Source organism: Moschus berezovskii, chromosome 17 (assembly GCF_049115385.1).
Source record: "Moschus berezovskii isolate FMDL1 chromosome 17, NW_MosBer_1.0, whole genome shotgun sequence".
Classification (NCBI taxonomy): Eukaryota; Metazoa; Chordata; class Mammalia; order Artiodactyla; family Moschidae; genus Moschus; species Moschus berezovskii.
Genome location: NC_142476.1, coordinates 39,673,553 through 39,698,471, shown reverse-complemented (window position 1 = coordinate 39,698,471; position 24,919 = coordinate 39,673,553). Strand labels below are relative to the sequence as shown.

The window sequence follows — 24,919 nt, the reverse complement described above, 5'->3', positions numbered from 1 at the left end:
CGAATGTTTGTGTTCCACCAAAATTCATATGTTGAAATCCCAGGACCTTCCCTAGTGGTCCAGTGTCTAAGACTCCACACTCCCAATAAGGGGGCCTGAGTTCAATCCCAGGTCAGAGACCTAGATCCCACATTCCACAACTAAGACCTGGCACAGCCAAATAAATAAATACTTGAGAGAGAGAGAGAGAATCCTAATGTGATTATTTAAGGAGGTGGGACCTCTGGGAGGTGCTTAGGTCATGAGGGTGGAGCCCTCATGAATGGGATTATAAGAGAGCCCTTGTAAGAGACCCCAGAGAGCTCCCTTGACCCTTCTGCCAAGTGAGGACACAGAGGAAGTCTGAGACCCAGAAGAGGACCAAGAAAGCAGGCAGCAGTGGCTCCCATTCCTCTCTGCTTCCACAGGTTGCTGACTTAGTGCCACACTCTGTCTGCAAGTGACAGGCATGGGGAGGCCAACTTCCAGGGACTGAGCTCACCCACTGTAGAAGGACAAGCATGAGAAGCTGGGGCCCTGCTGCTTGGGGCTGACACCCAGGGCAGCTGGGAAACTGTGGACCATTCAGAGGCTATGGATGCGTGGCCCAGTGAGCTCCCCCAGGGCTGTTTTCATTCTGGAAAGGAAGGGATCTGTATACTTGGGCAGTGAGAGGAAGGGTCAATGCTGCAGACCAAACAGTGCCCTGGGGATGAAGTGTTTAAATTCAGATCCCGTCTCTGAAGTTCCTGCCTGTGGCCTCTGGCTCAGAGGCAACACCCCTGAGTGTACTCATGCAACCAGCCCACCAGCTGTTGGAAGAACTGCTCAAACCTCCTACGCCTGAGGAAACTTTAAGAGTCTCCCACCTCCATTTTTTCTGCAGAGTACAAGCAAACCTTGGTCACACCTGCTGTCATGTGGTATCAGGCAGAGGGCAGTTTTCGATAGATTTTCTGTTCTGCTCACCAGAAGGTTACAACTCTCTCCCTGCAAACATAGTGGCTCATAAGGCCTGCTTGGCTTTGGGGACTGACTCTCTTTCCTTTATGTTTCAGTACTCTGTATGGCATGTACATGTGTGCTAAGTCTCTTCAGTCATGTCTGACTCTTTGCGACCCTATGGACTGTAGCCCACCAGGCTCCTCTGTCCATGGGACTCTCCAGGCAAGAATACAGGAGTGGGTTGCCATGCCCTCCTCCAGAGGATCTTCCAACCCAGAGATCAGACCCACGTCTCTTATATCTCCTGCATTGTCAGGCAGGTTCTTTACCACTAGTGCCTCCTGGAAAGCTCTCTATGGCATGACCACAGAACATATACCAGATATTGACTGAACCAAATTCCTCAGTCATCTGACCAGAAACTCCTACTCACCCCACAGAGCCTGACTTGTATATCACCACCTCTGTGAAGCCTTCCAGGACTCACTCCTGGGAGGCAGAATTTCCTGCTATCTCATGGTTCTCCCCACTCTCTCTTCACACTCTAATTATGGTATTAGTAAGACGCAAAGTTGACATTACTGAGCACGTAGTATGCACCAGGCACCATGTTTAATGCTCTGTATCCATCATCTCACAGGGTCCTCATCATAGCTCTGCAAGGTCTGCACCATGATCGCTGTTCTGCAGATGAGGAAACTGAGGCTCTGAGAGGTTAAGGAGATGCCCAAGTGCATACACATGGGGAGCCGGGATCTGAACCCAGACCAGCTGGAATCCAGAGCCTGCACTGTCACCGACTGGGCTTCCTGTCCAGGCTGGTTTGCCCAGGAGACACAGAGCTATGATTAGGGGCTGAGTGTGTTCATCTCAGCACCTGATCCGGGCCCGACACATCAGGGATTTCCCCCAGTGAGTGTAAGGGGACACGAGCAGTCCTCTGTGTTCTGAGATTCGAGGTCGGACCCTGTGCTGGGTAGGGCAGTAATAAGGGAGCCGGTGTCTGGTGTCTGGGGGATCGGGGTTGAGTTGGGGGTGCCGACCTTGCGGTGCTGCTCGTAGTTGCGGATGAAGTCGCGTAGCTGCTCCTCCCGGCTCTCCAATGTGGCATACAGCTGCTGCATCTGGTTCACCAGGTCTGTCTTCTCACCCTTTAGGCGCTTCCGGTCGGCTTTCATGGCTGGAGGACAGAGGACTGAGTCAGTTCCTGAGATCCTAGCTGCCTGTCAGCCTGAATGCAAACGCTGAGAAGGGACCCTTTTCTCTACCCCTCCATGAACAGGGAAGGAAAGAGGATTCAGAAGGAGGACGTTTCTCTCCCAGGCTCCCACATCACTCAGTGGCATTCCCCGGATTCAAACTCAGGCCCTCCTATCTCCAGAGTCCCAATTCTCATTTCTTACTTTTACTGACCCAGCCGGGGGAGCAGTCCCTGATTGAAGGTCTGTTCCCGCCCTGAACTGGCTAGATCCCTGAGTCAAAGAGCTGGAGGCCTGGTGAGCTTGTGACTCCCACCACCCAGGAAGCTGATGGGACCCTTTATTGCCTGCTGAAATGACCTCTCAGAATTCAGTACGAGCCACCAGAACTTAGCCCAGCCCAACAGTTCACTGTTTGTGTCATTCCCTTCACGGGGAAAAGTGTCTGATTTAAAACACTCAGCAAGTTATGGGACCAAAAGTATGAGGAACAGAAGAAAAAAGAGAGATGGGACTTCATCAAAACTAAAAACTTTGTGCTTCAAAGGACACCATGGAGAAAGTAAACAGACAATGCAAGGAACAGGAGAACAAATCTGTAAGTCATATCTGGTAAGGGGCTGGTAAAGTAAAAGTATATAAAGAACTCTTAAAGCTCAAATGGGCAAAAGACCTGAACAGATATTTCCCCAAGAAATGGCCAATAAACACCTGAAAAGGTGGTTGACATCATCAGTCATCAGGGAAATGCAAATCAAAACCATCGTGAGATGCTATTTCACATTCACCAGCATGGCTAAAATATAAAAAGAAGATAGTAACAAGTGTTGATGAGGATATGGAGAAACTAGAGCCCTCATACACTGCTGGTGGGAATGGAAAATGGTACAGGCTCTGTGGAAGACAGCGGAGAGTTCCTCAAGTGATTAACCAAAAAGTTTCCCTATGATCCGGCAATTCCCCTCCTAGGTGTATATCTAAGAGAAATGAAAACATGACCACACAGAAACGTGGATACACATGTTCACAGCATCTTTAATCATAATAGCCAAAGGGGAAAGGACCAAATGGCCGTTAATTGGTGAATGAATTTTCAACACTGCAGCACATCCATATAATATTTGACAATAACAAGAAGCAATGATTCATCCTACAACGTGATGAACCTTGACAATATTATGTTAAGTGAAAGGAGCCAATCACAAAGGGCCACATGCTGTATGATTCCATGTATATGGAATGTCCAGAATAGGGAAATCTGTGGAGACGGAAAGATTAGTGATTGCCATGGGCTGGGGTGGTAGAAGGCGTGGGGGCTGGAGACTTGGGGGTGTAGCCAAAAGGGTGGATTCAAAGTGATGCGCCCCAATTTAAAGTGATGCAAATCCGCTAATACTGATGTATAGCTGAATATATGTGAATATAATAAAAACAATTGAATATGTACTGTAAATGGATGGATTGTATGCTGGGTGAACTGTATCCCAATGAAGCTGTCTCTCTCTCTCTCTCTCACACACACACAGTGCCCTGTGCTCCACGCAGTCTCCTGGCAACAGGTGCTCCCTCCAGACTCTGCTCACTGCACTGGCTCTGCGGTGAAGAGAGTGAAGACGGCAAGCTCGGGCTTGTGCAGGGCAGGCTCCAGCATCAGGGTGGCACCCCTTGCTTATCCAGGGTCCCCAGAACTCTGTCCCCTCCCCGCTCTGTGGAGAGAACACTGAGGAAGGAACTGTGGAGGTGGTGGGAAGGGGGCAAAGCAACTCCTCAGCTCTGGAAGCTTCCAGCCTGTGAAGGCGCAGAGTGGTTAAGTCATTTGCTCAGAGTCACACAGCCACATCTGACCCCAAGGCCCAAACACTTGACCTGACCTTATGCTGCCTCTACAAGGAAGCCCCCCAAATCCCAGAGGGTCCTGGCTCCACGGCTGGCTGAGGGCAATGATATGGGGCAGGCAATGGTGGGGCCCCCTCATCTCGTCCTGGATGCTAAACCTACAAACTTAGCCTCTGACACGAAAAAGTATGGCGTAAGGACCGGGGACCCTGCTCTCTGGCTCAGAACCTGACGTAAGCTGCATTTCCACCCCTCTCCCCCAGCCCAGCACCACCTGCAGAACAGGGCAGAGGCAGGTCGGCTGGAGCAAGCAAGGAGCCACAGAGAGACCCTGCAGTGGGGACTCCAGGTCTTGGGGGTGGCTTTATTAATTTTTAAAAAATTAATTAATTAATTAATGTCTGGGTCTTCTCTGCTGCATGTGGGCTATGTCTACTTGTGGCAAGCAGGGCTTACACACTGTGGTGACGAGGGGGGGCTTTAAATTACAGCTTTGATCTTCCTGGCTCCTGCAGCTGGACTTGTCTCCTTCATGGCCAGCTTGCCAGAGCAGCAACTTAGGTCAGGGGGGCTGGAATTCCAGGCCTGCTGGGACCGACGCTGGGTTGGACCCCTGGCAGGCTGAGGATCGAGAAAACACGGAAGCTGAATCTCTTGGAGTGAATGCCATGTGAAGACCACTTACAAATGAAGACAAAATGCCCTGGAACCACTGTGAGAACCAAGAAGCTGCTGTGACGTCCACCCAGCTTTTCAGAAGCACATCCACAACCCGCTCAGGGGAACTCACACAGAGAAGCAGGACCTGGGGGCACCTGGGGATGCCCGCACTGGCCTCAGGTGGGGAAGTGGGTATGTGTCTCCCCATTGAGACTGAACATGCCCGTGCATCCAGGGGCTGTCACCCCAACAGATGGGGAGGTCCCCAAAGGGGGAAACCAGAATTGTAACTAGGGAAATAGGGAGGTTAGCCTGACAGATTCCCCAAGAAATAATGTAAACTACAGACACACAGCTATGAAAATTACACAGTGGAAGGTGTCCTTCCGTCCTTTGTCATAAGCATACTTTTGTTTCTCCTTCAAAACTCTGTTTGACATACTCCAAATGTTCCTAACACAAGACGAGGTGACAGGTGATGCTCTGTGAACATGAGTGACGGTCACTCTCTCTGTGACCAGCCTCCTCCCCAAGTTCCCCAGTGCTCTGTTCTCCTTCTCCAACACCTGGCTTCACCCAGGCGTGTCCCGAGCCAGCAGCTGGGCCACTGGAACCACTGCCATGGTGACGGGTGATGTCATGCCCAGTAAACCCTGTGGGAAACCAGCCGGGCTCCTGGGAATGTGGGGACTCCAGGGGTGGGAGGGAGGGTGTGTGGGAAGGGACTGAGTTTTCTAACTCGAGGCCGGATGCGTCGAGGGTGAGCTAGAGGGTGGAACCAGGGGCCCAGACGTGGCCCAAGACCATGGCACTTCTCTGGGGACAAAACTCTTCTCAAGCTCCTGAGCTCTGCCTTTCCACAGCAGATCCCTTCCTCCTTCCCTGGCTCGGGACCCTATAGTTCCTAACCCAGACGTGGGGCAGGGTGAGCGGCGTCAGCCCCAGTTCAATTTCTGCAAACACGACTCTTAGGAGGTGGAGACCAGAGAGAGAAGAGATGTCCTCTGACTCCAGCACAGCAGACCCCCACCTCCAGTGCCCAGGCAATGGGAGGCCACAGCTGTCGTGTAAAGAGAACCATACAGGCTAACTGTTGGCTTCTGAGCTCCCAGCGGCTGTGGGCCTGGAGAGTGAGGGATTTTATGGGGCCCTTCTGAGCATGAGTCACATCTTCCCTGGCGGCTCAGATGGCAGAGAATCTGCCTACAATGCTGGAGACCCCAGTTCAATCCTTGGGTCTGGAAGATCCCCTGGGGAAGGGAATGGCAACCCACTCCAGTATTCCTGCCTGGAGAATTCTATGGACTGGCGGCTACAGTCCATGGGGTTGAAAAGAGCCAGACACAACTGAGTGACTAACACTAACTCTGAGCACGAGGTGGTGGTGGTGGGAGGTCTCTCCTCACCCACAGAGGCAGTGCTTCAGTGAGAACTTCGCTGGGCAAAGAGGGACCAGGCTCTCAGCTTTTCCCTCATCCAACCTCAGTTCCCCCACCATCATAAGCATGCTTGACTCTGTGAGCTTCCTTTGGCTCCTGAGGTCCTAGGAGACTTCGCCTTGATCACTGTCCCCACAGACAATTCCAAGGCCTTGGCCAACATCACATAGCTGGGCGGGATGGGCCCTGGTCTGGGGTCAGAGGATCTTGGTTCTAGCCTTGGCTCAGAGTCCTAACCACTGGATGAGGGAATTCCTGGCTCTGAGACCTCAAGCAAGTCATGTAACCTCCCTGAGCCTCAATTTCCAAGATATCAGAACAATTCCCATGTGCCAGGCATGGCCCTAAGCTCCTAATGGGTTTTTGTCACGTAATTCTCTCAACCACCTTATGAAGTCAGTCCGCGATGTAGATGAGGAAGTGGGCACCCAGGGAGACTAAGGAATAAGGCCAAGCAGTGGGCGGCAGCCCCCTGGCCCTGACACTCACTCACCCTCCTATCCCATGGCTTTGCTGGCTCCTAAATCGCCAATCCCCAAAAAACCCGTATGGCCCACTTGGCCTCATCTGCTCCTTGGGACTTTGGGCTGCGGGGTGGGGCTGTACCTACCTTATGGAGGTGGGAACTGAGGCTCAAAGGGTTAAATGACTCACCAGGACCCACACAGACCCTGGCCCTGCATCCTTGGCATCTGACCTTGGACCACTCATGCTCGTCCATCACCCCTACTGTGAAAGCGCATTATTGAGAACACAGAACCCGCATCGATCCATAAAACCAGGGGATGATCCAAAAATTCACACCGGTTACTCCTGCTACAAGACACAGTTTCTGCAGCTGTCTTACAACCCCAAGGGGGCTTTCTGAGGCTTCCATTAAAGGCGGTGTGACATTCTTACACACACCCCATGACTGCTCCGTGACTTCTGGAGAGAGGGGGTGTGTGCATGCGTGCGCATGTGTATGTGTGTGTGTGTGAGAACAGCTCTTAGGGAATCCTTCACCAGCCATCCCTCCCACTTACTTGCAGGATCCTCAGCCAGCCCAAGGCACGGACTTGTTCCACAGGGTCAGATTTCCCACTAGTCTGAGCTCAGAAGATTGCAGGCCTGGTTTTGGATGGTCCATGGACAAGAGACCCTGTGAAAATTCTAGCCTGATGATAAACATGGTCTCAGAGGTAGAGATGGGATAGACAGTAGGGTCAGCAGACCTGAGTCTGCAATGGTGATCCCAGCTGCCGCCAGCAGGGGGCTCCCTTTCTTTTCCATTCAACATTCCTGACCAGTTACCTCTTCAGCATCTAGATTCTGAGAAAGCAGGGGTGGGCAGGTGGGAGCCAGAAGGGCTTGGCAAACCACTCTTAAGAAACACTCACCAAAATGTTCTTCCAGATCAACTTCCCTTTACAGATGGGGAGACTGGGGCCCAGAGAGGGAAAGAATATTCACTATCGCAGAGCCGGTCGGCCCAGGTCTCCTGATTCTGAAGTCAACACCGTTGAGTGAAATACGTTGGCAGTTCTGCTCCTCTCAAATGGAAACCACCCCTCCCCCCTTCTTCTCACTGCCAGGTGAGGTGGGTTGATCCACTCACACGGCCAGTGAGTAGCAGAACTGGCACCTGACCCAGTACTTTGACGTTCAGGCCCATGCTGTTCAGTCGCTCAGTTGTGTCCGACTCTTTGTGATCCCGTGGACTGCAGCATGCCAGGTTTCCCTGTCCTTCACTATCTCCCAGAGCTTGGTCAAACTCATGTCCATTGAGTTGGTGATGCCACCCAACCATCTCATCCTTTGTGTTCCCGTTCTCCTATTGCCTTTTATCTTTCCCAACATTAGGGTCTTTTCCAGGCCCATGATCTCTGCATAATCTCCACAGTTGCGCTCTCCAAGTGCAGCCTAAAAAATTAGGCAGTATGACCTTTCCAACCTCCTGCCTGGGGTTGGAAAAGAAAATATCTGGAATATAGGTTCTCATTTTACAATCCTGTGTCCATGCAGACATGACTAATCAACCAGGCTCTACAGGAACCTGGGATGATTAGTGATGTCTGCCTTGGGACCACAGTGGGTAAATGCAGATTTTCCAGCCTTGTCCCAAATGAGGAGGCAGAGACCATCACTAGCTGATCAGAGTTGGCATGTCTGAAAATGGTTTGGTGAGCCTCTTCCAGGTCAACACTGTGCTGATTACTACTGCACTCTACGGAACCAAGTTCAGCTCCATTAAACCAAAAGGGAAAGAAGCAGTTCATTTACATCAACGAGATGGTGGCAAACAGACTCCAACCTGCATGCTTAAGGGTGAGAGAGCAGACTGTTTCCCTGAATTGAGTCAAAGATAAATGAAGGATTGCTGAGTTTACTTATGTAACTTTATGTCTACCCCCCAATGAACAATATATGCTCCTTGAGGGCAGGGATCTGGTCTGCCTTGTTCATCACTGTATCCCCGGCATCTAGAACAGTGCCTGGCACATAGTAAATGCTCAGCAAATACCAGTGGATTGACTCTCAAACCAATGACTGAACAAAGCAGATAGCCTAGGGAGGAGGGGGACCTGGCCCATGGCTATCACTAAGTAGCATCCAGTATTTCCGGGGTCTTGGGGGCAGACATGGTTCTGCTTGCCTTTATTCTGTCTCCCCTTGCCCTCCAGGGCTGAGGTGCATCCAATGCCCTCCTTCCATCCTCTGTGGCACATGGTCTTCCCCAGGTCACTGATGACCTTCAAGCCGCAAACCCCACTCTCCTTGCCTAACACACTTGACTTCATGGGGAGGTGGCTCCATGCCCTCCTGGCTCCTGTCTCTGGCTGATCTCCCCTCACTCTGACCTCTGGGCATCAGAGGCCTTGACCCTTCTGTTTCACGGTTTCCTAACTGGGCTCGTCGAGCCTCCCAGCTTTAAATCTACCCATATGCTGATAGCACACAGCCTGGACCTTGCCTGGAATTCCACACTCAGAGCCAAGGGCCGCCCCTGTCCCATCCAACCTCACATGCCGGAGACCTGAGTCCCTGACCAGCCCCCAACAACCTGCTCCTCTTCATCTCCCCAAACTCAGCTCATGGTGACCTTAACCTTCCAGTTCCTCTGACCCCGAGTCCCAGAATCTTCCTTCCTTGATTCTATTTCTCTCACGCCCCACACCCAACTCATCAGCAAGCCACGTCAACCCTGCCTGCAACATGTTACCAGAATCTGGCCTCTTCTTGCCACTCCTTGGTCCCCACCCTGGTCCGTGTCACCACCATCTGGGTCTGCATTGCCTCCCAACTGGTCTCCCAGCCCTCAAGTGTACGTCAGCTCAGCAGGGAGTGTCCCCTTAACATGCAAGTCAGATCATGTCACTTCTCTGCTCCTCCCCTACAGCCCGTCTCACTCAAGGGCGAGCACAGTCCTTAGAATCACCCATCAGGGCCATGTAACCTGTCATCCCCTAACCCCCCATCTCATGATCTCCCTGACCACCCCTGCCCCACTGCTCCTCACTTTTCCTGGTTCATGCCCATTCCCTCGGCGTGTCTGGGCCGGCTGTTCCCTGCCGTGTTCCTTTCCTGCCTCCTCCAGGTCTTGACTGAAACATCAACTTCTCAGCAAAGCCTTCCCTGGACATTCTCTTCACTTCGTTCCCTGTTTTTTTTCTGTGCTGAACTTGCCACCATCTAATATGACATAGACTGAGCTTGTTGAGAGGAAGTGACATTTACATATCCCTGCCTTTATGGCAACCCACTCCAGTGTTCTTGCCTGGAGAGTCCCAGGGACGGGGGAGCCTGGTGGGCTTCCGTCTATGGGGTCACACAGAGTCGGACACGACTGAAGTGACTTAGCAGCAGTAGCAGCAGCCTTTCCGCCAGGGAACGCTGCCTTTCTCCCTTCTTTGAATTTTGGGTAGTTTCTTTCTGGGTTTCCAAAGTCTACAGCTCAGGTTTCTACTCACTGCAGGGGAGCCCTGCCTTCCCTACAGGGATGTGTACCAGCAGCCTGGAGACAGAGGAACAGCTCAGGATCTTCCCGCCCCCCAGACTAGCCTAGAAGCTGCTTGAAGGCAGGGCGTGAGCCTCATCTGACAGCATTTCCAGGGGCTGGCACTAGGCACGGTCCATGCAGGTTAAGAAAGTGGGGGGAGAGATGACTTGGTGGCTTGACAGAGTGGGGAAATGGGTGTGCTCCTAATTGCCAGCTATCTCAAGCTGCCTCTTCCTTCCCTGATTCTCCAGCTTAGGGGCTCAAGACAGGACCACTGCACCCAAGATGGAACATCCAACAACCACAGGGGCTGCCAGGGATCATCCTAAGAAAGGAAGGGCAATTGGGGACCTAGAATGCATATCCCACCTGGAAGGGCAGCTGTTCCATGACTGAATGGGGCCCAGGGTTACCATACCTGCTGACTCTTCTAGAAAATTCCACACTCTAGATTGTCACAGTTTTTGTTTTAAATATCTCCTTATTTTTCAATATTGGCAATTAATCATATTACTCAACCCTGCCTGTGAGCCTTGCATGAGGGCTGGACTGCTCATCTGGGCAGGTGCCCATAGAAGAGATAACACAGGAGAGTGCTCCAGGCACGGCTGAGGAACCAAGGTCTGCAGACAGAGACCTGGGTCCTAAGCCCAGCTCCACTATTCATGAGCTGTGTGGCTCTGGTAAATTCCTTAGCCAGTCTATGTCTTTTCCTCATGTGTAAAGAAGGATAACAGCTTCTATCTATCTCACTCTACTGGGGTGAGCATTAAAGCAAAGTAAAAGCTTTACCTATGCCTGACGGTGCTTGCAGACTTGTGTTTTAATGCCATTCTAACAGTCATCACCATCTAAGGGGACCAGGCAGTCTTAGGAGGGAAGGGGCGCCCTCTTGGGGGAGTCTGAGCAGAGGACGCAAGTGCTCGGGGTGGAAGGCTGTCTGGGAGCCTGGGCAGAGGCGTGATGCAAGGAGAAGCCACCTGGAGAGTGTCTGTCTCAGGCAGAGATGCCCGGCACTCCCAATGGGAAAAACTTAAGTTTTTCTGCCGCGTGGCTTAGTTCTCTGACCAGGGATCGAACCCATGCCTCCTGCAATGGAAGCGTGAAGTCCTAACCACTGGACCACCAGGAAAGTGCCCCTGGGGAAAAAATTTTATTCTTAAAAAAAAAAAAATTTTTTTTTTTTTGGCACACCCCACAGCATGTGGGACCTTAGTTCCCTAATCAGAGATCGAACCCCCACCCCATGCATTGGAAAGTGGAGTCTTAACCACTGGGCCATCACGGAAGTCCTGAGGCCCTGGGAAAAACTTGAGAAGGAGGGCAAGGCCAACCCTCAGGAGGGGATCAGACACCTGCAGACAGAGTATAATAAGAAGAGATACTGTGGGGGGCAGAGGGGACCTGTCGCAGGCTGTTTGTGGTCCTGCCTGAGGGCAGGGGCACAGTGTTGCTGCCACCCATCCCTCAGCGCTGAAGAGCTCAGAGCTCATCCAGAAGCACAGAGGGTGAGTGACAGGCCCGGGGAACTGGGAGGGCAAGGGTGGGGAGGGGGTGGTGTTTGTTTTCCAGCCTCTGAAGGCAAGTTCAGGAAAGTCCTCCTTCCTCCAGATCACCACTAAAAATAGTGGCAGGGGATGGGCCCGGAACTGTGACATTCCCTAGACTCCGGGGGCGGAGATTTCTGGAAACACAGCATCGGCCCACAGACTCCATGCTCCACACAGTGTAAACTATTATTCAGGCTCATGTTAGTGTGTGAGGTCATTTCAGATGAGACCATTGGGCTGGCTGGGCCCTGAGAGGAGGCAGGGAATGCCCAGAAGTCAGAGAGGCAGGACATGAGGGTGCAAGCCAGTATGCTGTGTGGCCTTGGATCTCAAACACCCTCTCTGGGCTTTGGTGTCATACTCTCAAGGTGGTCCATCAGGCCCTCTAGAACCTTCAGGAAGTTTTCCTGGGTACCCAGTGATTTGGGGACTGGTCTCACCATGACTTCTCTCCAGCAGAGTCCCAGCAGAAGGAGAGCAGCCACAGAAAGCAGATCCTGAAGCTAAACTGTCTGGGTTCAAAGCCAGTTTGGCCCCTCAGGAGAGGTGTGACCTGGAGGTAGTCACAGATCCCATATTTTCACATTGTAAAGGAGGAATACACAGTTCCTACCACAGCCCATGCCTGCCCGATAAACATGCATCCATGTTCACCAAGGGACCTGCATGGAAAAGTTACACTAACTTTAGAAGCTCTAGGTTGCAAACTGCCCGGGCAACCCTGAGCAGAAGGGTCAGACCATCATGGTCCCATCACAGGGGGATGACTCCATCTAAGGAGAAACAATGAATAATATGAATAAGCCACACGGAAGAATGCCGAGCCAGTGAAGCCAGATACAAAAGCATGGACTGTTCTGTACCACTCCCTTTACGGCACTTCAAAAGGGTGGGATTAATCCACACGGTGAGAAATCAGGAAGAAGCTCTCTATAGAGGGGACAGTGACAGGAAGGGGGCCCAGGAGAGCTTTCAGGAAGTTCATCGTGTTCTCCTTCTAGATCCGGGTGCTGGTGAGACGGGGGGTTCAGTCTGTGACGATGCACCAAGCATGAAGCAAGACTTGCACTCTTCCGCAGGAAAGTCATACTTGAATGCTTGCTTGCTCAGATGCTCAGTCATGTCCAATTCTTTGCAACCCAATGAACTGCAGCCTGCCAGGCCCCTCTCTCCACGGAATTTTTCAGGCAAGAATACTGGGTGCCATTCCCTCCTCTAAGGGATCTTCTTGACCCAGGGACTGAACCCGCATCTCTTATGTCTCCTGCACTGGCAGGTGGATTCTTTGAAACAGTCTCCGCCTCATAGGACTGGTTTCGTATCCGCAGTAGGCTCAGAGTGTTGTTGAGCACAGGGAGAGTGAACACCAGCTCTTATCATTCGGTGGGGACCTGGCCCTCATGCTATCAGCGGCACCCTGTGAGTCCGTAATGCAGTAGGGCAGTTCCAGGTGTGGACAAGGTGTGCCCTACTCAATCCTGCAGGACTTCTGTGGCTCAAGAAGGGACATGAACTTGGGGCTGGTCCTGGATTCAAAGTCCAGGTCCTTACTGTACAGGCAAAGAGGACACCTTCTGGGGCTTTCCTTGTGGTCCAGTGGCTAAGACTTTGCAGTGGTGATGCAGGGGGCCCAAGTGTGAGTCCTGGTCAGGAAGCTAGATCCCACATGCTGCAACCAAGCTGCAGGCCACAATTAAGACCTGGCACAGCCAAATAAATAAATAAATAAATGTTTTTTAAAAAAGGGATGACAACTTCCCTGTGTGACTGTGGTGAGGGTGAAAGGGACAAAGCTTCCACAAAGAGGCACAGACAGAGCCTGAGGGATGAAGGTCTGCATGGGCTTCCCCAGCCCCAGTGATGATCATAAAGAGGAGGAGGAGAACTGTGTTGCTCACTCGTGTCCAACTCTGCGACCCTAAGGACTGCAGCACGCCAGGTTTCCCTGTCCTTCTCCATCTCCCAGAGCTTGCTCATATTCATGTCCATTGAGTTGGTGATGCCATCCAACCATCTCCCTCTGCCTCCCTCTTTTCCTTTTGCCTTCAGTCTTTCCTAACATCAGGGTCTTTTCCAATGAGTCAGCTCTTTGCCTCAGATGGCCTAAGTGCTGGAGCTTCAGCTTCAGCATCAGTCCTTCCAATAAATATTCAGGACTGATTTCCTTTAGGATGGACAGGTTTGATCTCCATTCAGCCCAAGGGACTCTCAAGAGTCTTCTCCAACCAACACCACACAACGCAGAGGCATCAGTTCTTCAGTGCTCAGCCTTCTTTATGGTCCAGCTCTCACATCTGTACATGACTAATGGAAAAACCATAGCTTTGACTATATGGACCCGGGTTGGGCTAAAACACTTTGTAAGTTTTCACTAAATTTTTTTTTTGCAACAATCCTGTGAGGTAGTTACTATCATGACCCCTAGTGCACAAGCAAGGAAACAGGCAAAGACATAGGCAAGTGGTGGACACAGGGGCCAGCCTGGGGACTCTGGGTCTGAGCTCTTCCTCTTAACTTTGTCCAGATGGGCAGTGGCGGCTGTAGCATGACTGGGGTTGATGCCGGCCTTGGGCGAGGGGAGGAGGGGTGCTTGGTGGTCCCATCTCATGAGATCCCAACACCCTGCAGGCCCCAAGCCTTCCTAGGGAACCTTCTGGGTCACCTCAGAGTCTCAGGACAGCTGCTGGGGAAACACAGGTCACAGTCCAGGTGGGGGTCCCAGCAGGGATTCTCTGCCTCTTGCTGGCCATGTGCCTTTGGGAAGCCAGGGGATCTCAGAGACTTGGTGTTCTCCTTTGTGCAATGGCCACAATAAAACCTGCCAACCTCACAGTCCAAGCAATGCCTGAAGATGAGTTTTTTAATCCATGGAGGGTTTCAAAGGTGTGAAGATGGTTGTAACTATGAAGGGATGGCTTGCTGGGGGACTGATGCCATCTGGGTAGGGACATATTGGTGTTCTCCTGACATAAAGGGTTAATCAGCTGCCACGACCTCAGACCTGAGCCTCATTCGGAGATCAGCTTTTGTGGCCACAAAACTCACATTCTGACCTTCATCAGGTCAGAAAATACTCTTAGATACTCTCTGAAAATACTCCTTAATTTGGCAGAGGAAAAAAAGCACGTTTTTATCGACCTCCTAAAGTCTCAGAACTGAACTGAAAGTCTCAGAAGCGATAATTATAATTTTTAATTTTGTTCTCATATCTTTGATTTTCCTCTCCTTTTCTAGGAGGATGGTGACTTCAGTTAACAGCGATGTGGCAGTGAGAAATCACAAGAACCAGTTTCCTTGTCTTCTCCAACTGTCTGCCTTGCTTCTGGATGCGGCCAGAAGAGGGAGACCCCAGCCACCGCTGTCCCCCTCCCCACCCCTGCTAAAAGGCAGGTTCCTGCTGCACCCCCCGCCAGGGCCCCCGAGCTACCTGACACCACCCCTTCAATTGGTGGGGCGCACGAGTTTTATGGCAAGACTGCAAGTCTACTGTAATTAAGACCTCTATAAAATATTTAGATCACTGTGCCCAGATATATTAATGATTATACATTTTGATGTTAATGAATGTAATTAGATGAAATATTAGCCAAGCCTGTCACTAAATATACATTTAGGACTGCTAAACTCTCGTATGTCAAATTATATGTGTGAGCAGGTGTACACACTTAGACTTCTCTGAGGGACTTAGTCCTACTGAAAAAAAAGCTCCAAGAGTTGTCCACAAGAGTGGGGCGACAAAGGGAATTCGCAGGTTGGAGGAAAGGCATGGGGGTCAGAGGGGAAAGACCCTAAAGATCCCACAAGGTCCTTGTGAACTATGAAGATCACATGAATTAGTATATGTAAAAATTTGCATGCCTCCTTGGATGGAGAAGTCACTACGCCTAGAAGTATCCAGTTTCAACTCTAATGACCACACCCCAGAGGCAGTCATAGGCGAATGGTTTAGTAGGGTGACACAGGGGTCTCCCCTGGAACACTAAGTTTATCTGCAAAAGCTGCTTTAAAATAATAAATCGGACCTCCCTGGTAGCTCAGTGGTTAAGAATTCGCCTGCCAAAGCAGGGGACATGGGTTCAGTCGCTGGTCCGGGAAGATTCTACATGCCATGGAGCAATTAAGCCTGTGCGCCACAGTTACTGGGACCTCACTCTGGAGCCGTGCAGCGTGACTAGAGAGGAGGCCCCCTGCTCGCCACAACAGAGAAGGCCTGTGCACAGCTACAAAGACCTAGCACAGCCAAAAATAATAGATTTCCTGACAGTGACAAATGCCCAGGGCTCTATGTGAGCCAGCAGGTGCCCTCCGCTCAAGAAGCACAGAGCTGAATTTCTGGGGCTCTCCCCCTGGGTGTGGGAAATGCCCTGCCATGAAAATTTAATCCAGCAGAGTTCAACTGGTTGACTGGAGACTTGGTCTGGAGATGGTTTGACATTGTGATAGAATTATTAAAAACTATAAATTAAAAATTATAGGTGATAGAATTATTAACAACAACAACAACAACCATAGTAGCAGCAATAACCGTACCTAATCTCTACTATGGGGCACTATGCTTCACAGACACTACCCTAGTGTTTCTGAGAAACACACTGAGGAGGGCGGGCGAGAACTGCAGTCCCATTTCACAGACAGGGAAACTGAGCAAGGTTAGAGTCATCTGCTCATAAATCAAACAGAGACTGGGCTGGATTCAAATCACAGACTTCTGACCCTGTAGGCAAATTCTCTCCCCGCAGAATCCCCTGGGTGTGGCTGACTCTGGTACCCTCAGGGTAGAGGTAGTCTGAAGAATTCTGAACATATATGGAAGGACCAAGGGTAAAACTGTAACCCTTTTCCTGCACTCAAGAGTGGATCCTAGTTCCTGTTCAGTGTATGAGTCCAGCCCGGTGGTTTCCCTGTACAGAAGGCTCCCCAGGAATGAGCTCCAGTTTCCTGAGGCTCTTAGCCATTGGCTCCCTTGAGCATCCTTCCTGGGTTCCCCAAGATGTACAACAGTATTTACATCTATTGTGTTGTATGTGTGAAACCCAGCAGAGGAAATAGACTGAAAGGCAAGAAAAAAATTTCTAAACAACAAAAATAAGTGTTTTGCTAATGCACCACAGGGCCTTTGCACTTACTATCTGCACTGCCTAAAACACCCCACCCCAATCCCAAACACATGGTGGTTCATTCCCCTGCTTCCTTCAAGACTGGAGTTGCTGTCACCTTATTGGAGAGGCCTTTACTGTCACCTCATTTCTAGAACTGAAGCGTCATCAGGCCCCCTAGCATTGACTATTTTCCTTGCACAATTTTTCCCCTAAAGCTCTTTTCTCATCCGACATTATAAATGTTTTGCATTTACCTGTTTATTGTTTAGCTCCCTCTCCAATTAGCACGGGCAGGGATTTTGCTTTTTTCCCCTGCTGTGCCCACAGCATTAAGATGAGGATCTGAGACATAGAAGGTGCACAGTATGTATTTGTGGAAGCATTTCAAAGGGCCACAGTGGAGGTGAGCACAGGGTGTAGAGGGGCAGGAAGGCAGAAGAGCTACAGGAGGGAGGGTGGTGTTCGCAAGTCCCTGGATGTGTGTGGGGACCTGCTGTGTCTGGGGAACTGTGCTCAATTCAGTATTGCATGAGCTTTGCTAGCCTGGGATTTGAGAAGAGGCGCCCCCAGGGGAGAAGCTGGCTGAGCGCTCTAGCCATAGCTTGCTTAGAGACCATGCTGGTGCCTAGGGCTTGCTGCTGTTCAGTTGCTCAATTGGGTCTGATTCTTTGCAACCCCATGGACTGCAGCATGCCAGGCTTCCCTGTCCTTCACCGTCTTCTGGGATTTGTTCAAACTCATGTCCATTGAGTCGGTGATGCCATCCAACCATCTCGTCCTCTGTCGTCCCCTTCTCCTTGTCTGTCTCCACCCCCTATCTTTCTTTTTTTTTTTTGGTGCAGAAGGGACCTCTGCAGGGAACCTTAGAGGTCTTCAAAAGGGTTTGCACCCGTGTGTGGTTCTTATGTCCTGATCCCTGTGCTGTGCCCTGTGCTGGTGACTTGCTAGCTTTGGGGAAAAAGCTGGAGAGGTGACAACCTTTGTCTCTGAATGTGGAGGTTCCATCAATCCAGAGGCAAGGTGCCAACAGTGCTCCATCCCTCATCACTGCAATGGAAGAGGCTTGGGCATAACTGGGTCAATTTAGGACAGATTTTCTAACACTGCAGGCAGGGATCCTTGCGGATCCTCTTTCTCTACCAGTAGGCAGCTGCAGTAGTTGGTAAGAGCAGGACTTACCACCTACATCCAAGTCCCAGCCCCTCTACTTGGCCAGCTGGGTGACTTTGGGTGAGCCTCTTTGTTTCTTTGAGTCCCTGTTTGCTCACCTGTAAAATGGGGATGGTGAAAATACCTACTTCACAGGATTCTCAAAGAGTCAAATGATCTAACACACATACCTAGAACAGTGCTCAGAGTGTTAGCTGCCATCATTACTAGTGGTGGCTGAGAACAGATCTGATCTGAGGCAGGGGGATGAATGGAAAGGCTTTGCAAAGTTCCCGGCACCCTGAGATTTCTGGGGGGAGCTCCAGGCACTAGACTGACTGTGTCTACCATGCACCTTCCTGCTGCCCCTCCCCCTTTTGGGCTTAAGGATGCCAAGTGGTCCTTTCTCACATCCTTGCCCCTGTGTGCCCAGTCCTGGCCTGGCAGAAGACAGAAGAATTAACGCCTTTGACGGGTTTACGGCCAAGTCAGAATGAAAGGTCTAAATACAAATGATGGGGGTTGTGTCTATTTTTATTTTCTTTTGCTTGTGCATTCATTTGTTCTGGAAAACCCTATTTCCTTCCTTAACCCTGGCACCACACTGGTACAGACAGAGAGATACTAAAGTCTTGGATAATAACCCGAGGCAGGGAGGAGGCAACAAAGGTGATGGGAATATGAATAGGAGGGAGAAGAAGGGCTAAATCAGAAAGATCATGATCTCTGGAAAGGCTTCTGGGGCCTCCCCCAAAATCAGATGGCCCTGCCAAAAGGCAACCAACCACCTCCTGAGGCTGCATGTCCCAGTGGCTGGCAATCAGTGCCCACAGAGCTGGGCCCTTGCCAGACCTCAGGGCATCTAGTAACAAGGGAGGAGAGTTTATGCAGGCCTCGTCCGGAGGCCTGGCCTCTAGAGATACCGTGAGCGTCTGACCGCTTTCCTCTGTGTCCTGGGTTGTGCACAGCGCCTGGGCTCTGATGCCAACTGGCCGCAACAGGACAGGGGCCAATCTCCAGGGCTCAGTCTTCGCATCAGCGAAGTGGGAATGAACCTCCTCTCTGGCTCTGAGCCGGGAAGTGTGCTCTGTCTACTAAGACACTAACATCCACTACATTTGTGCAATGCCCTTGGCTACCTCGGTGGACATAACATTTTTTAAACAATTTTCTAAACAGTTGGGTCCTGACTGACTTCTCTAACCATGGAACTCTTAATAAATATATTGCTTGAACCATTATCGGATGATCTAAGCTTTTAAAGCACAGTGATGAAAGTCAAGGCGCTAAGTCATTATTCTGAAAACTGGTAAATTATGGGAAAACAGTCAAGCTTTTATCCCGCATTTCCTATATCAACTGTGCCAGTGGGTAACCAAATGATAAATGGTGGGGAGTCTCTTTATAAAGGATCCCAGCTAATACACGGAGATGGGGTGACAGACAAGAACACCGCCCTTCTGCTGAATGTCTGGAACAATAACACAGCTCGTGCCACCCGATGGGAAGGACCCAAAATCTTCTTTGAAGGAGTCTTGCAAAAAATGAGTCAAGAAAATGATCAAGTCTCCAGTTCAGTTCAGTCATGTCTGACTCTTTGAGACCCCATGGACTGCAGCACGCCAGGCTTCCCTGTCCATCACCAACTCCTGGAGCTCGCTCAAACTCATGGCCATTAAGTTGGTGACGCCATCCAACCATCTCATCCTCTGTCGTTCCCTTCTCCTCCTGCCTTCAGTCTTTCCCAGTATCAGGGTCTTTTCCAATGAGTCAGTTCTTCACATCAGGTGGCCAAAGTATTGGAACTTCCAAGTCTCTAGATGAACTACCACTTTACAGGAATTTCAAAGGACAGAGGGGCATGGCAGACAACACCATGGGGATGCAATTAGCGAACCCAGGACTGCAGGAGACCTACAAGACAAACAACACAGCCCCTTCAACAGATAACAGGCAAGAATACAAAAAAAGCAAGAGGGATATTTAGATTAAAAAAACCCTCCATGACTTCTCTTGTGGTCCACTGGTTAAGAATCTGCCCTGTGATGCAGGAGCCATGGGTTTGATCTCTGGTTGGTGAACTAAGATCTCACGTGTTGCGGAGATATTGAGCCCACACATCACAATTAGAAAACCCAGGTGGCACAACTACTAAAGCCCATGCAGTCCGGACACCACAACTAAGACCCAAAGAGTCAAATAAACAGATATTAAAAGAGAAATCCAACTACTTGCCCTGTGTCCATTGTACTTGGATCCTCACTCCAACAAACAAAGTTTAAAATGCGAATCTATGTGTCCACTGGAAATCTGAATCATGACTGGATGCCTCATTATTGTAGGTGTGATAATAGTTTAGTGGTTGCTGCTGCTTAGTGGTTATGTTTTGTTTTTAAGATTCCTCCTCTTTTATAGTGATATACTGAAGTATTTATTGTCTGAGCCACGGGTTCGATCTCTGGGTTGGGAAGATCCCCCAGAGAAGGGATACCCACTCCAGTATTCTTGCCTGGAGAATCCCACGGACAGAGGGGTCTGGCAGGCTATAGTGCAGTGGGGTCACAGAGTCGGACGTGACTGAGCAACTAACACTTTCACTTCACTTTTCCAATTAAGTATCTATAGATGGCATCATGTAGCTGGGATTTTCTTCACAATAATTCAGGGAGGAGGAAGTGGATAAGGATGGGGTGGAGTTGACCACAGGGTGAAGGGTGTGAGGTGAGGTCAGGGTTCACAGGATTTGTTACACTATTCTATTGACTTCTGTATATAACTGAGGTTGTCCATAAGAAAGAAAAATGCCAGCAAGGCTAACAGAGGACAGCTTTTGCCTCTGTCGAATGTCTCAGACTTTGGTGCTTTATAAAGTTTGGCTCCGGGACACTTCCCTGGTGGTCCAATGGTTAGGACTCTGTGCTTCCAGCACAGGGGGCATGGGCTCGATCCCTGGTCTGGGAACTAAGATCCTGCATACCGTGTGGCGTGACCAAACAAAAAAAGCTGGGCTCTGCAGGCTTTCCTCTGCTGTGTGTGAGGCTGACAGCTGTCCCACCTGTAGGAGTGCTCCGAGAAGCCTCATCCAACACCTCCTCTAAACTGCTGTGGGCTTAACATGACCTTGGCTCTCTGGAGTGTGCATAGAGCACAGGTCACCTGAGTACGAGCAAGGGCTGCCGTCTGTTCAGAGGCGCCCAGGAGCTGTGGCTTGGGTTCTGTCTGGTCCCAGGCAGGCTTCTTTTCAACTTCCTGTATGCTCGGAAGAGCCGAGATGGCTTCTTGGGGATCATGACGTCACGATGCTACCCTTGCCCATTTCCATCAGAATTCTGGTCATGGGAGGGAAAAGCCACTGTTGCTCCTGTCAGCAGCCATGGTCTCTTTCCCATGTCTCCTCGGGCTCCAGCCCTGGCTTAAATCGTTGCCTCGGATCAGTGGCAGTGGTTAAGACTCCGCGCCCCCACTGCAGGGGGCATGGGTTCAATCCTGGGTCCTGCTTGGGGAAGATCCTGCATGCTGTGCTGTGCGGCAAGAAAAACCAAACAAAACAAAAAAGTAAAATCATCCCCGACTTTGCAAATGTACCCAGGATCCCATCTGTGCTGTCAGAGGATGGGCTGCAGGCTGCCTGCTGCGTTTCCTTGACACCCTCAGGCCCCTAGGTGGGGCTGCCTAGGGCTGCACCACAGGGGGCTGGGGGTTGATGCAGGGCGTCTCCTGCAGGCTGTTGTGAAAAACTGCCAACTCAGCAAGCAGGATTTATTTACTTCTGCACAGAGAAAAGCATCTGACCTCTTAAGGAAACATAAACGAAGAATTTCCTGGCTGATTGTCTGGGGGGAATAACAGGAAGTGAGCTAGTAACAGCCCAAATAAACAGCACAAAGTGATGAGGAGGCCCAGCGGGGGCGGGGCCTTGGCACTACCTCTCCGGGTCCCCAGCCACCACTGCAACTCTGCTGTCCCTGCCCAGGGCTCCTGGGGACCCACAGGAACCACCGAGGACCTGGGCTGACTCTCAGGATAACAGCAGTGCCGTATATAGATCTTGAACTTGGAAGGCAGGTGGGGCAAAGCAGAGCCTTAGACTTAGAGCTGGACACCAAAGCTAGAGGCCCTGTGACACCATGGGCAGGTCACATCACCTCTGATCTTTAATTATGCCTTCTCCACGGGGTGATTTTAAGGCTCATATGAACTGACCTTTGTGAAGTGTTCTGCAAACAGAAAGGTGCTCTACTCTGTACAATGGAGCATTATCACTCCTCATCAAGACCTCACTCATCTGCACACAGCTCAGTGAGGAACTGTGGTGATGGAGAAGACTCTTGAGACTCCCCTGGACAGCAAGATCAAACCAGTCAATCGTAAAGGAAATCAGTTCTGAATATTCACTGGAAGGACTGATGCTGAAGCTGAAGTTCCAATACTTCGGCCATCTGATGCAAAGAGCATTGGAAAAGACCCTGATTCTGGGAAAGATTGAAGGCAGGAGGAGAAGAGGGCAACAGAGGATGAGATAGTTGAATGGCATCACTGACTCGATGGCCATGAGTCTGAGCAAGCTCCGGGAGTTGGTGATGGACAGGGAAGACTGGCATGCTGCAGTCCATGGGGTCGCAAATAGTCTGACAAGACTTAGTGATTGAATAACAGTGAGGACCAGTGCTCCCATTTTATGGCCAAAGCAGGGAGGAGTTAAATGACTTGTCTTTGGTTGCTCAGCTAGTGAGAGCCAAGGCCTCCTACTCTTAGGCTTGTCTGAGGCCTGCACTGTTCAGGGACCTACATAACCCCGGAAGCTCAGGCTACCACTCATCAGCTTGGAAAAGCCCTCTCCTTCATGATGTCGGCAGCCCAGGGGTCCAAAATCACAACCCAGGTCCCAGACTCGGATGATGAAGCCTGGATGGGTGAGGTCGGGCTTGGGTGCTGGGCTTACGGTAATGAGCTTTGGGCCGAACCCCCAGGAAAAGCAGCCCTCTGCTTGCACAAGCCTCAGCTGAAGATAGACAAAGCTTCCAGGTGTTCACTACACCTCATGGGCAAAAGTTACTTTATTAAAAAGAGAGAGGAGGCGACTCTTCTGCTCCAGACTGTAGAAGGAGGGGCTCAGCTGGTTCACAGGGGGTCACCTCTGCACCAAGGCAGGGCACTGGTTCCATCCTGTGCTGCCAAGGGGCACCCGAACCTTTTGCACATGGCGATGCCATGAACTGATAATCCATTGGGAGAAAACACTTCTTATGCAAATCGAAGCTGAGGCATTTAACGGGTACAGCAATCAGATTTGTTAGCACGCTGTAACGTGCAAGAAACCAGCGAGCTCTGTTCCCAAACAACCTCCTCTGCTTTGGAATTATCCACTTTCTGGGCTGCTTAAACATCTGCTATGAAGGCAGTCGGGTGGGCGAGGTACCTGCCTGTCAGAGCAGAAGTCCAGGGGAACAGGAGAAGGGAGGAGGTCCCCCAACTCCTCCAGGACCTCCCTCCCTCTCCCTCCAGTCCAGACACTGATGGGTGGCCTGCACAGCAGCCATGTCCCAGAGAAAGCCCTGGGCTCAAAAGCATGTCTTCCCTATTTCCCAGCTCTGTGCGTCGATGTTCTCATCTGTAAGTTGGGACTGTAATGTCTAGGCCTCATAGTGTTGCTGGAACATTACATTTCTAGCTCTTAAAAAAAAAATCCACTGGGGACTACCCTGGTGGTTTGGTGGTTAACACTCTGCACTCCCAATATGGGGAAGCATGAGTTTGACTCCTGGTTGGGGAGCTAAGATCCCGCATGCTGCATGGCACAGCCAAAAAAAAAAAAAGAGAGAGAGAAAAAAATCCCCTGGGAACTATCCTGGTAGTTCAGTTGCTAAGACTGCACTCCCAATACAGGGGGCCTGGGTTTGATCCAGGGGGTGCAGTGGAAAAGAATCTGCCTGTCAATGCAGGAGACACAAGAGACCCTGGATCGGGAAGATCCCCTGGAGTAGAAAATGGCTACCCACTCCAGTATTCCTGCCTGGAAAATTCCATGGACAGAGGAGTTTGGTGGGCTACAGTCCACAGCATTGAAACAGTGGGACAAGACTGAGCACACAGAGGCGCAGGAAACTAGATCCCACATGCCACAACAATTAACAAGAGTTTGCAGGCTGCAACTAAACCCCAGTGCAGCAAAAAAAAAAAAAAAAAATCCACTGGATTTGGAGCGCCAGCTCTGGGTTCAAATCCTAACTCTACCATTCACTATGAGAATTTTCTCCACAGTAAAAAGGGATAATTATACTAATTAGAAGTAGTTACCATGTATGGGCTTGTACTATGAGTTGTGAGCATTTGCATATATTAACTCATTTAATCCTCACAGCAATTCCTGGAGGTAGGGGTGACTGCCCTTCCCCCTTCACGATCGGGGGACCCTGGTGCTGCCCACAGAGTGATGTTGGGTAGCATGCCTGGGTTTACTTCAGGACTGTGACACCCAGGCTCCACACCCATGACCTGCTCAGCCTCCCAAGTAACTCTCAAGGTTGTTATCAAGGCTATATGCGTGTGAGTTCCTTGCAGGGGCTTGGCTTCTAGAAGGCACTGAGCAAATGCAGCTATTGTTGTTCTTATTAGTGTCATCATTACTTCCCTGGAAGTTTCTAGAACTGTAATCCCTGGTACTTTCTACCCTTCTTCACTGCTTTTCCTCCTTAGAACTGAATGCCAACCACCATACCATATACTTTACTCATCACACCATGTAGTTTACTGGAATGTTGTTTCTGCAGGGGCAGGGATTTTTGTCTCTTTTATTAACTGCTGTATCCTTAACACCTAGAACAGTGCTGTTACAGAGTAGATGCTCAATTAGTATTTGTGGAATCAACTGGTGAATGGTCATCATTGCCCTCGCTCTTTAGCAGACCTACTTGACTCTACAATGACACCTAGGCGATTGGAGGAGATAAGGCAGGGAAAAAGAAAGAGCAAGGCCCTACCCTTCTGCAAGGAATCACACACACACACAGCTGAACCTGCTGGCAGTCAGGATACACCTTGCCCAGATTTTTCTTGCTCACAGTCAGTCCAATCCAGTCAGCAC

The 24,919-nt window shown here is 50.5% G+C and overlaps 1 protein-coding gene across 4 annotated transcripts in view; it reads right to left on the bottom strand.

Moving 5' to 3' along the window:
* KAZN (kazrin, periplakin interacting protein) overlaps positions 1–24,919 on the bottom strand; it is a 1,099,220-nt gene that overhangs the window by 77,094 nt on the left and 997,207 nt on the right. For all 4 annotated transcript variants that reach the window (XM_088845337.1, XM_055419253.2, XM_088845338.1 and 1 more), the window contains one exon: positions 1,968–2,104. In XM_088845337.1, coding sequence (XP_088701463.1) covers positions 1,968–2,104 — 137 coding nt within the window. The remainder of the gene's footprint in view (positions 1–1,967; positions 2,105–24,919) is intronic.